Source organism: Piliocolobus tephrosceles, chromosome 4 (genome assembly GCF_002776525.5).
Source record: "Piliocolobus tephrosceles isolate RC106 chromosome 4, ASM277652v3, whole genome shotgun sequence".
Taxonomy (NCBI): domain Eukaryota; kingdom Metazoa; phylum Chordata; class Mammalia; order Primates; family Cercopithecidae; genus Piliocolobus; species Piliocolobus tephrosceles.
In genome coordinates, this window is record NC_045437.1 from 31,501,177 (window position 1) to 31,514,354 (window position 13,178).

Sequence of the window (13,178 nt, forward strand, 5' to 3'; positions counted from 1 at the left end):
TCTGATTCAGGCACTTTCAAGATCATAGTTTATTTATTACTTCAGATAAAAAGATAGTATACATATTAGGGAATCCCTTAAAATTCAACTCTAGAGTTATACACCATCTAGTACTTTTGCAATGAATGTTAACAACAACAACAAAAAAATCTCTAAACACCTGAAAGCCCCACTATTAACATGGACTATGGTAATAAAAAAATCTGACATTTAATTTGTTCAATATATAGTATTTACATTATGAAATCAATGGTGATGATACAATAAACAGTGATAAAGAAATAGTAAAAATAAATTTTAAAAAGCAAACGTTTATAGTCTGACAATGCTAATTATCATAATTGTATATAAAAAATTAAAACATAGCAGAGCTTTCTGTTACAAAATTCTTAATCCTCTGGGCTGTAATCATTACTTGCTACCAATTTACATGCAACATCTGCTAGGACTGACATTTGATTTTTTCCCCCAAGAACGTGTGAGTAGATAAATGACATTTCAGAGCAGACATTAATTTACTTGTAGACAGAAAAAGAAACTCAAGATTGGTACTGGTAACAAGCCTCTTCCCAGTAGAAATTATAAAAACAGTAAGATAAAATTTTAAAAAAATCTAAAAAGGGGATGCATAGGCAAAGAGTACCATAAATGGCACAGCTCAAAAATTCCCAGGACCAATCAGACACACATCTTTTCTCTCTCCTTCAGTGATGACAGGTCAATTTCGCCATCAAATAACCATGACTGAAGCAAGTGAGGGGCACCAGGTGTACAACCAATTAAATCTTGCAAAATACTAAGATGGGAGCAGGGGTGGCCAGAAGAAGGGGCAATTTATATATAATTCAAACTATGTACAGCATAAATGGAATGCAGCCCATCCCAAACTGGCTCTGTGAAACAACTGGACCTTTATAGTTAAAATTATAACAAGTGTAATAATACAATAGATTTACACGGGAAGCAAAATCCAAGGGGCATTTTATATTAAGTATTTACTGTGCTGTTTCAATTTAAAAATAATTTTGCTAAGTATACATCTCAACTGAAGTCTATGTATAAAACATCCTAATAGATACAGATATTTACCTTTGGTGAGTTGAAGGCCTTTTTGTGACTTCTGTCTGAATTGTAGGCAGAATGCTAGATGTACATGCACATATGGAGAAACTCAAGCTGAGGTCATCCAAAAGCTGTGCATATGAGGAGGCTGGAGGTACTTTGAAAGTCAAAGTAGACCAGAAACCCAAAACAGGTAACAGTGAGGATGGCAACAGGGAATGGAATGCCAATATGGCAGTAAAACTTTTTTTAAAAACAGAAAGAGGAAGGCCTCTCGTACCAGCAGAATCCTGTATACACACAAAAAAGAAAAAGCCACCCACCATTTTGTAAAACAGAAGCCAATTATAGTGTGGGAAAGTACAAATTACAGAAAACCAGAAGTCAACAGAAGAAAAACTACTGGTTTACTTGAAAGAAAGGAGAATGGTTCAACCCGAGCAGAGTTACTTGGTGAATGCTGCCACCACCGCCCACAGAACCTCATTGGTGTTGGCCTTCAGACATTCCACTTCGGGGTCTAAGTCAAGAAGCTGCCGCACTCTCTTGGTAGCCAAATCATACTGCTCGTCCAGAAGAGGAGCAAAGGCATTCTCCAGGACGTCCGAGGCATGAGCCAGGTAAATGAGGGCCAGCAAGCGCCTGTCCATGCGGTGAGGGTCATTCACCCATTTGTCAAGAACAGCTTCCTGTACTTTCTTGATGAGGCGCTGCTTAATGTTGTTGTTGGTGAGGGGATGTGTTGTCATGTCAAAAAGTAGGAAGTTCTGTTTCTCTGTTGTCAATACACCCTTTTCCACCAGGTTTTTAGCTAATCGTTCCCGTACATTTCTTAACTGATAATGCAATTTTAATGGATTCCATGTCTCACCTAAACAAAAGATTCCAGAAGTTAGAAATGATGAGTATTATCTGCTAATTTTGCAAAAATTTTGTACTATTAAAATAAACAGTAAAATCTGATTTTGCCCCAAGAGAAACAGAAGAAAATCTGCCATGTTTTTCTCCCTAACTAGACCATGAATCCCTTAAGCCCAGCCAGACCTTTAGATTCTAAGCACCCAGCACATCCTCAGCCACAGGAGTCACTCAGACGACTAAACTGCAAGCAGTCTTCAGACCAGAGTCAGTCACCCTTAGTCTTATGTGGAAATCAGCCAAATATTATGTCTGAGCTTCCTTCTAGCTGCTGTCAAAAAGCAGCCAATAGCCAAATAAGAAGTTTTCAATTAAACACCAGTCTGCAACTAACAGACCCCCCAAAAAAAGCTTCCTGATTGTTATTCCTGAAAATGCTACATATATACAGCCTATAGAGGTAACCCTGTTTAGGCCATGCTGTTATTTGATGACAATATAAAGCTAATTCTGGAAGGACACAAATTTTCACAATTTTAACCTTGCCATCTATACACATTTCCTTTTGCGAGAGAAATATTTAAAATAAAACCAAACGATTTTTCACTAAAGTGGGTTCTTCTTTATGGAAAACTGGAAGGAAATGCATCAAAATATTAATCTTACTTATCTTTGGGATTATGTGTGCTAAACTTTTTTTGTGCTTTCTGCATTTTCCAAATGATCTCCAATAAACATGCAACTATTTTTATGTTTAAAAAAACTATAATATTTTTCTAAATTAGAACATGTTAAAGATCAACCACAGGCATCTTTTTTAAATGCAAACGTTGTAAGGTCGAGATTTTGTAAGACTGAGAGAAAACCTTCAACCACACTGTCCATTACAGGAGCCATTACCCACATAGAGCTATTTAAATTAATTTAAAAATTCAGCTCTTCAGCAGCACTAGACACATTTCACATATATAATAGTGACACATGGCCAGTGGCTAGACACCACAGGAATAGAACATTTTCATCATCAAAGAAAGTTCTAGCAGACTATCTTAAAATTTTAAGCTGCTATCTTAAAATATATTACCATTCAACTGGACACAGACACAATTATTTTCCTATACTTAACACTAAAGAACACAGGCCTATGATGAAGTAATCATTCCTAAAACTGCCCTCTCACTGTAATTAGAAATCTGGATAAAACATAAGAAAAAACTGTTTTCAGACACTAGTCAAAAGCAGCCCAGAACTGTGACACATGAGTGCAGCCTATGTGAGCCAGAAAACCGCCTAAGCTTACCACCTAGAGGCACGTCCCAGGCAGCAGAGCAGGCAGGAAGACCCCAAGCAGAGCACAGCAGTCATATCACATTAAGGTAGCAGAGATCAGAGTTCAGGGTAGCTAAGGCAGCTGTAATGTACAAAGCAGACTACTGGAGAAGGGGGACCTACGCAGACAAAGAGGTCTAGAAATCAGCAAGGTGTTCCTTGAGTCTTTGGCTGAAAGCTAAGCTACATGTGTTAGGGAGAGAAATTCCACAAAGCTAGGCAAAGAACAACTATCAGAAAGTGAACGATTCCAAGAGTTCACTAGAGCTGGGAAAAATGTGATTGCCAACTAGCCAGAGAGCAAAGGCCTCACTAAAAACCAAGGACATTCAGAAGGAATACTAGAAAATCCGCACCTTAGTTGTAGGGCTAAACCGGTCCTAGAGTATAGACCACCCTAGACCTGCCCTAATAAAGATTAAAAGTGAACAGGCGTGGTAGCTCAAGCCTGTAATCCCAGCACTGTGGGTGGCCCAGGCAGGTGGACCACCTGAGGTCAGGAGTTTGAGACCAGCCTAGCCAACATGGTGAAACCCCCTCTCTTCTAAAACTACAAAACATTAGCCAGGCATCGTGGCAGGTGCCTGTAATCTCAGCTACTTGGACGGGTGAGGCACAAGAATCGCTTAAACCCGGAAAGCAGAGGTGGCAGTGAGCCAAGATTGTGCCACTGCACTCCAGCCTAGGCAACAAGAGTGAAACTCCTTCTCAAAATCTAAAAACAAAAGCAAAAAGAATAAAAGCAAGCTGATCCACAAGCAACTTAGCTGCTTACCGAGACAAAATTCAACACTCTTTAAAGAAAGACCATAAAATTCATCACTTAACATTCACAGTGTCCAGCATCCAAGTCAAAAAAAAAAAAAAAAAAATCACTAAACTTGCAAAGCAGCGAAACAGTGACCTAAAACTAGGAGTAAGGGGGAAGTCAACAGCAACAGTCCCAGTCTAGGCAACATGGTGAAACTCTGTCTCTACAAAAATATACAAAAGTTAGCCGGGGCCAGGCGTTGAGGGGGGTATGCTTGTAATCCCAGCACTTTGGGAGGCCAAGGTGAGCAGATCACTTGAGGTTAGGAGTTCAAGGCCAACCTGGCCAACAAGGTGAAACCCCATCTCTACTAAAAATACAAAAATTAGCTGGGCATGGTAGCAGGTGCCTGTAATCCCAGCTACTCGCGAGGCTGAGGCAGGAGAATCGCTTGAATTCGTGAGGCAAAGGTTGCAGTGAGCCGAGATTGCGCTACTGCACTCCAGCCTGGGTGACAAGAACATGACTCTGTCTCAAAAACAAAAACCCACAACAAAACAAAACAAAACAAAAACTGCTAGTGTCCTAGTCCAAGTTATCTTAATCTACTTCCCCATTTACTCATCTATAAGGTGAAAGTAACAAATTTATCAAGCTCATAGGGCTATCACGAGGATTAAATGATATATCAAGTTCTTAGAACAAAGTCTAACACATGGTGAGCTCTCAGTAAATGTTAGCTATTTGTGCAGAATAAACATTCTGGCAGAATTTAAAGTATTTATAATGTTCTAAGAATCCTGTTAGGTACTGAGAATACAAACATTAGGATATATCTCCAACCTCGAAGGAAGTTAAAATCAAGTGAAAGTCACATTCATAATATATTACATATTAGAACTAACTATACTGGCCAGAAGAAAATGGGAATAGGGCCATAAGAACAATATGAACAAAGTGCCTAGAGGGTAAGAAATGACTATGGTTTAATGTGATGGGGTATTTCATAGGAAAGTTACAAAAATAAAGGATCTTCAAGCTAAATCTTGAAATCCAGCAGGATTCACCATATCCTAACGAAAGGGAGAGAAGCCTGAATTCCAGGCAAAAGAAACAACCAAGTACATAGGCAGCAGAATAGAGTAAGCCCTGGAGTAGAGGCACACATCCTTCAACAGTGTGTAACTTCCATCTTCTTTTTTTTTGAGACGGAGTCCCACTCTGTCGCCCAGGCTGGAGTGCAGTGGCGCAATCTCGGCTCACTGCAAGCTCCGCCTCCTGGGTTCACGTCATTCTCCTGTCTCAGCCTCTCAAGTAGCTGGGACTACAGGTGCCCGCCACCACGCCCGGCTAGTTTTTTGTATTTTTAGTAGAGACGGGGTTTCATCGTGTTAGCCGGGATGGTCTCGATCTCCTGACACATCGTGATCCACCCGCCTCAGCCTCCCAAAGTGCTGGAGTTACAGGCGTGAGCCACTGCGCCCGGCCACTTCCGTCTTTTTATAATTGTGTAAACCCAATGTCTCAACAATAAATAACTGCTGTATCTTTCACTAGTATGAGTTTTGCTTTTAGTTTTCTAACGTCAATGGCAAGTGTTAGACAGCCTAAGACACTAGGCTAGAACTGGGTAACTATTGTGTTAAATGACTTAGGGAAATTTAAACTAATGCAACATAAAATAATAAACAACCAAACTTACATAAAAGCCTATTTTAAAAACTACAGTTCAATCCTAAGATTAACTATGTAAAGAATAATTTGTTAAGTTATCAAAGTATTATCCCCTATCAACTTTAATTTGGTATCACAGACTTAATATGTTTATGTTGTCACAAAACCAAAGTATAGCATAATAAATGACTCCCAAGCCATCCATTTTTATTTTACCTTCCAAAGTCAAATAGGAAGGAATTCTATGCTCCAGAGACATCTTAGCCAAACAACATCTACTGCCAAACAACGGGGGGAAAAAAATCAAGAAATGAATTATTCTGAGAGATCTACAGTTAAAACTCTTTTTGCAGCTCTCCACTCCCCTCAAAAAAATACCCCCTACCCCCACACACACATCCCTCTAATGCTGCTCTATAATATATTTTTTCTCATGGGAAGTAAGTGGGATTAATAGTTTATGACTACTGTCTCTTATACTGAACTTATGCTAAGGTTTATCCTCACCTTATCCTTAGTTAAAACTTACATATTGCAACCAGTGAAAATTTACGCTTAGTAAATTTTACAGAAGTTCCTGGGGAAATTTCCCAATTCCAAAGTATGCTAACTTATAGTTTAATGTTTCCAGTAAAAATGAGAAGAGCCTAAACACAGACCTACCTTCAAATAAAGTATTCCACTTATGACTGGACCTTCCTATTGGCAATCATTTCTGCCTCAAAGGAAGCAATAAAAAGGGAGCCAATCACCATCTTATCTTGTAGTAATTCCCTGGGAAGAGGGTAAACCCATGTGCTCACTCCAACAAAGAGAGGATTATTTAGGTCTCCTCAAGTATTAGAAAAAAATGAAGAAATCTCAAGAGCAGAAGGCTAAAGCTGTGTGACTGAGGGAGACTCTGTCTCAAAAAAAAGAAAATGTTTAAAATTTATCAACAGTTTTTTTTGTTTGTTTGTTTTGTTTTTGTTTTTTTTTTGAGACAGACTCTCGCTGTCACCCAGGCTGGGGTGCAGTGGCGCAATCTCGGCTCACTGCAAGCTCCACCTCCCGGGTTCACACCATTCTCCTGCCTCAGCTTCCCGAGTAGCTGGGACCACAGGCGCCCACCACCAAGCTCGGTTAATTTCTTGTATTTTTAGTAGAGACGGGGTTTCACCGTGTTAGCCAGGATGGTCTCTATCTCCTGACATCGTGATCCACCCACCTTGGCCTCCAAAGTGCTGGGATCACAGGTGTGAGCCACCGCCCCTGGCCAACAGTTTTAACATGTATACATGTACAGTATAAATAATAATAAAATGAGCCCCTGGGTATCCTCCACCCCAGGTAAATAAACTGTTCTTTATTAAAACATTCCTTGGCTTCTCAGCAAGGAATCTCTCTGAACAAGTACATTTCCTTCTTTGCATTTCATTCTTACCCTTCAAAGGCCTAATCTAAGTTTCACTTCCTCTTGTAATTACTAAAGTTCCCAAGGATTTTTCTTTTCTCTGAACTACTGAACTTTCAGAGAACCACACTGTCAAACTCTCATCTGTTAAATTATTAGATGTATAAAACTGTTCCTCAAATGGATTTTAAGATTCTTTCAGTCTGGGAGCATCTTTTAAATTTCATAGCACGTATGTCAATAACTAGTGCAGTAACTAGTGTCTGATACCACACCGCATACTGAAGCAACAGAAAATTTTTAAAAATCTAAAACCAGCAAGCAAGCCAAAGAACTGTATGCCTAAATATAGTAAAAATGGTAAAAGTTATCTTATATATATTTTACTACAATTAAAAAATCAGCAAGCTGGCATCTTGATACTTTCAATTAAGTGAGTAGCAGATATTTTTTCTTTTCTTCTTTTTACATGTTATTTGCCAGGAGGTATTTTCTTATTTTCTTAACTTTAAAAAAAGTCCTTTTTTTCCTTCTCCCACTCTGGATTCTGTTCCTTTATTCTGAAGTGGCAGCATTCCCAATATATGCCAAGAGCAAGCAACTCAAGTGCTACAGGCAATGTTCTGGCATCAATAGCCAAGCTAAAACTCACAGGATATTGTTTTTTAAAGAACCTTGGTAACTATTAGTCTCACATTTTACCCAAATTTCTAATCCAAATAGACACTGTTTTGTAAAATCCTAACTGTATTTACACACTTGTGAGAAAAGCTTTTAGACTTCTCATCTTTTCACTGCTTAATCAAGTGGGGACAGTGCAATAGCAGCCAAAGGTGAGAACGAAGTTCAATTAGGATTTATATTGATAAGCTTCATTTACAAAATGTTACTAAACAGGTAAGTGTAAGACGGATTTCAGAACAGGAAAGTGAAGGCAAAGCCCACTCTACATTCCACAAAAAGAATCTTTAGCACTGTAACACATCTGCCAAAAAAAATTCACCACAACTTTGAGAAACCCTTCTTTTGGTCGGTTGGGAACCAAATTACAAATTCTAATTTGCAACACCAGAAGCAGTCATGGGCCAATACTGGCAGCACAACATGAGAAAGATCCAAAGACTGGTTAAGCCAATGCTTTCTAGACAATGTACAAAATGATCCATCACAGTATAAACATTATTATAACAGTTCTATTTCTATCTTAAAACATTATGTTTGCTAATATTTAACATATACAGTTGACATTAATGCCCTGAGACTGTCAGATGGCTGCATGTCACTAATAGGCATACATGAGAGGCTAACTCAGAGAGCACCGACAATGTGATGGGTATTTGTGATAATTAAGTGAATCTGCTGGTAATATAATCTAGTTTTAACCAAACAAGCCCTCATCAAACGGGCAAAGTAATTTTAAAAGATTCTTGCAAAAGAAATTACAACTGAAGACAACTCCAATAAGCATAAGGGGGGGAAAGTGTAAGTCAGAGTTACTCTCACTCAATGAGATAAAAAGGAAGATTATAAGAGCTACAAGAGGGTTATCCAACAAAAATGCAAATTTATCAAGAATACGTTTATGTTCTCTACCAATAAGAAAAAAGAATGAACCTTACCCTAAGTGTAAAGTGCCCATTATTGCCCTGTTAGCTAAAAATGGAGTGTATGTACTTACTTAATTTTTAAATAAACAAATATAGGCTGAGCATGGAGACTCATGCTTACAGTCCCAGTGCTCAGGGAAGCCTCGACGGAGCACCACTTGAGGCCAGGAGCTCAAGACAACCCTGAGCAACACAGCAAGGTCCTATCTCTACAAAAAATAATTTTTTTCTTGAGATGGGGTCTTACTCTGTCACCCAGGCTGGAGTGCAGTGCCATTATCTTGGCTCACTGCAACCTCTGTCTCCTAGGCTCAAGCAATTCTCCCACCTCAGCTTCCCAAGTAGCTGGGACCACAGGCATGTGCCACTACATCTGGCTAATTTTTTGTATTTTTTTAAAAACAGGGTTTCACCACGTTGCCCAGGCTGGTCTTGGAACTCCTGAGCTCAGGAGATTCACCCACCTCAGCCTCCCAAGGTACTGGGATTACAGGCACGAGTCACCATGCCTAGCCAAAAAATAAAATTTGAAAGAACCTAGCAAGGCATGGTGGCACACACCTGTAGTCTTAGCTACTTCAGAGGCTGAGGCAGAGGCTGTAGATCACTTGAGCCCAGGAGTTAGTTCAAGGTTACAGTGAGTTAGGATCATGCCACTGCACTCCAGCCTAGGCAACTGAGTGAGACCCTGTCTCTTAAAAAGGAAAATATTTATGTATAAACAAGATCAGCTGGTCCAAATATAGCAGTTATTTACAGCTAACTGATCACAGTTAGATTTCTTTGTTCCTTCCCAATCACACTGCTTCACTTGACTAGTCCCCCAATCCCTAAAAAAACCTCTTTTACTGACAGAAGAATATCCCCATAATACGACTTTCAGAAATCCTGCTTATCTAGAAGAAAACTCACATCATGTTAATACACAGATAACTTTAATACAAATGTCATAGTCCTCCACGCTATCAACTAAACTTTTCACATACTCCTCCCTAAGTTTGCACTTCCCTGTCTCCTTGAAGTTAGGGGAGACTGTGTGATTTGCTCTGATCAATGAAATGTGAACCACATGTCATTTCTAAGCAGAAACTTAAGAGCCAGAGTGATGTGCTATACTATTCCTCCTTTCATGACAGTGACTGATGCTGCTCCAGGTGGTGGTGGCTCCATCTGCCTGGCTGCCAGAGTGAGGATGAGGTAGCCTGTGACTGACTTACAGCCTGAATGAGAAATGAATGGTTGTTTTAAGCAACTGAGGTTTTGGGGTTTGTTACCACCACAGCTTAACCTAGCCTATCCAGATTAAGGTAGCATGTGGTAATTTTGATACAGAACACAGGAGCTCTAAGAATATTACCTTCTCATTCTGTATCTATTCAGTATTGTTAAAGAGAATGAAATTTTATAAAAACCATTACTTCTTCACTCTATGACGGATAACTTTCAAGTGTGCCTAAATAACTAAACACACTTCTGGCTATGTTGTATAGGTTCCTTTCTAAAGGATTTAAACTTTTACATAATCTTTTAAACAGAAATTGGTTTTTGGTTTATTCACAGAAGCTTACCACTAAGTAATTCAATCCAGTTCTGGACCGTTTCTGGAGGCTGAGTTTCCTTAACATGCTTCAGAGCTTCATCAAGAAGAACATCCCCTGTTGGAGCATCCGACTTACAGATTACCTAAAAAGAAAGCAAAAAGAATGAAAAGATGCACTGATGCCTTTTCTGACTTGATCTCATTAAATGAAAAACAAACAATTATATAAATAATTCATTATGCTTAAAGCCTCAAGCGTTCATGTAATATCAAAGTTCAGATTTCAAAGTACTTTTATGTTAAGGAAATCCTATATTTAACCTAACCAGATTAGATATAATAATGAATGAAAATTGGCTGGACTCAGCAGCTCATGCCTGAATCCCAGGGGGAGGCTGAGGCAAGTGGATCACTTGAAGCCAGGAGTTCAATACCAGCCTGGCCCCACATGGCGAAACCCTGTCTCTACTAAAAACACAAAAATTAGCCGGCTGTGGTGGTGCACATCTGGAATCCCAGCTACTCAGGTAGCTGAGGTGGGAGAGTCATTCGAACCCAGGAGGCAGAGGTTGCAGTAAGCCAAGATCACGCCACTGTACTCCAGCCTAGATGGCAGAGTGAGACTCTGTCTCAAAGGGAAAAGAAAAGAAAGCTACTAGCTGGGCATGGTGGCTCACTCCTGTAATCCAAGCACTTTGGGAGGCCAAGGCAGGTGGATCTCCTGAGGTCAGGAGTTCAAGACCAGCCTAGCCAAAATGATGAAACCCCATCTCTACTAAAAACACAAAAAATTAGCTGGGCATGGTGGCGGGTGCCTTAATCCCAGCTACTATGGAGGTTGAGGTAGGAGAATTGCTTGAACCCAGGAGGTGGAGGTTGCAGTGGGCCGAGATCGTGCCACTGCACTCTAGCCTGGGCAACAAGAGCAAAACTCCATCCCCCCCCCCCAAAAAAAAAAACACTACTGTGTAATAATTAGTAAAGTAACATGCTAGGACAGTTTATACTCACTGACTCTTTTCATCAGTGAACCTTGGACTATGCGATCCAGAAATTCATTTAAGCATTATTATTAGTTCCAAATATGACTAAATTATAATTAAGAATTCAGTACAGGTTGAACATCCCTAATTTGAAAATCCAAACTCCTTCAAAATCTGAAACTTTTTGAGCACCAACATGCATCCATTGGAACATTCTGGATTTTAAATTTTCAGGTCAGGGATGCTTAAGTATAATATAAATATTCCAAAATCCAAAAAATTCCAAAATCTTAAACATTTCTGTTTTCAAGCATTTCAGATATAGGGTATTCAACCTTATATTATAAAGGTGGTATTTCACATCAGTGAAGAAATGAATTTTTAAATAAATGTCATTAAAACTGGCTAACAGGCCGGGCACGGTGGCTCAAGCCTGTAATCCCAACACTTTGGGAGGCCGAGACGGGCGGATCACGAGGTCAGGAGATCGAGACCATCCTGGCTAATACGGTGAAACCCCGTCTCTACTAAAAACACAAAAACTAGCTGGGCGAGGTGGCGGGCGCCTGTAGTCTCAGCTACTCGGGAGGCTGAGGCAGGAGAATGGCGTAAACCCGGGAGGCGGAGCTTGCAGTGAGCTGAGATCCGGCCACTGCACTCCTATCCGGGCGACAGAGCAAGACTCTGCCTCAAAAAAAAAAAAAAAAAAAAAAACTGGCTAACAAATTAGGAACAAAAATTAAGACTTGGCTCTTCTGAGCTTATATTGCAATAAAAGATAAAGATTTAAATAGGAAATATAATTTTAGAGGTAAGAAAGGTTTCTTGGTTCCTTTTTTTTGGAAACGGAGTTTTGCTCTTGTCACGCAGTCTGGAGTACAGTGGCGCAATCTCAGCTCACTGCAAACCTCCGCCTCCCCAATACAGGCGATTCTCCTGCCTCAGCCTCCCGAGTAGCTGGAATAATAGGCACGCACCGCCACGCCTGGCTAATTTTGTATTTTTAGTAGGAACGGGATTTCTCCAAGTTGGTCAGGCTGGTCTCGAACTCCCAACCTCAGGTAATCCACCTACCTCGGCCGCCCAAAGTGTTGGCATTACAGGCGTGAGCCACTGCACCTGGCCCTGAAAGGTTTCTTTAAAAATTGTCCCCACTAGCAGAAAGCTTAAAGAAATTATCAATAGCTTTGATTACATAAATTTTTTAAATACTGCAACTTTTTTTAAAAAGGCTACACTAAGGCCGGGGTTCACTTCTACAATCCCAGCACTTTGGGAGGCCAAGGTGGGTATATCACCTGAGGTCAGGAGTTCGAGACCAGCCTGGCCAACATGGGGAAACCTGGTCTCTACTAATAATACAAAAATTAGCCAGACGTGGTGGTGCACACCTGTAAACCCAGCTACTCGCAAGGCTGAGGCAGGAGAATCGCTTGAACCCGGGAGGTGGAGGGTGCAGTGAGCCAAGATTGCACCATTGCACTCCAGCCTGGGTGACAAGAACAAAACTCTGTTTCTAAAAAAAAGCTACATTGAGATATAGAATCCATTTTAAAAGTGGAAAAATCCAGAGGGAGGGATGAAAGGGAAAATGTTACACTGCTTTAGACAAGTATTAGATCCCTATAGCCTTCATTCACGTTGTTGCCTAAGCTATAAATTTCTAGATGAAATTCTACAATATCAAAATTAAATCCATTGTATTATTTTATAATGTTAAATCTTTAAATGTTATAAAATTTAACGTTACTTTTTTTTTTTGAGATGGAGTCTCTGTTGCCCAGTCTAGACTGCAATGGTGTGATCTCAGCTCACTGCAACCTCCACCTCCTGGGTTCAAGCAATTATCCTGCCTCAGACTCCCAAATAGCTGGGATTACAGGTGCACACCACCACACCTGGCCAATTTTTGTATTTTTAGTAATATTTTGTATTTAGTAGAGAGTTTCATCAAGTTGGCCAGGCTGGTCTTGAACTCCTG

At 40.0% G+C, this 13,178-nt stretch overlaps 1 protein-coding gene across 1 annotated transcript in view; it reads right to left on the reverse strand.

The window, feature by feature from the left end:
• GOLPH3 (golgi phosphoprotein 3) overlaps positions 1-13,178 on the reverse strand; it is a 77,138-nt gene continuing 63,960 nt past the window's right edge. The window contains exons 3-4 of the mRNA XM_023216552.2: positions 10,243-10,357; positions 1-1,933 (exon numbers count right to left, since the gene is read on the reverse strand). Coding sequence (XP_023072320.1) covers positions 1,509-1,933; positions 10,243-10,357 — 540 coding nt within the window. The 3' untranslated portion in view covers positions 1-1,508. The remainder of the gene's footprint in view (positions 1,934-10,242; positions 10,358-13,178) is intronic.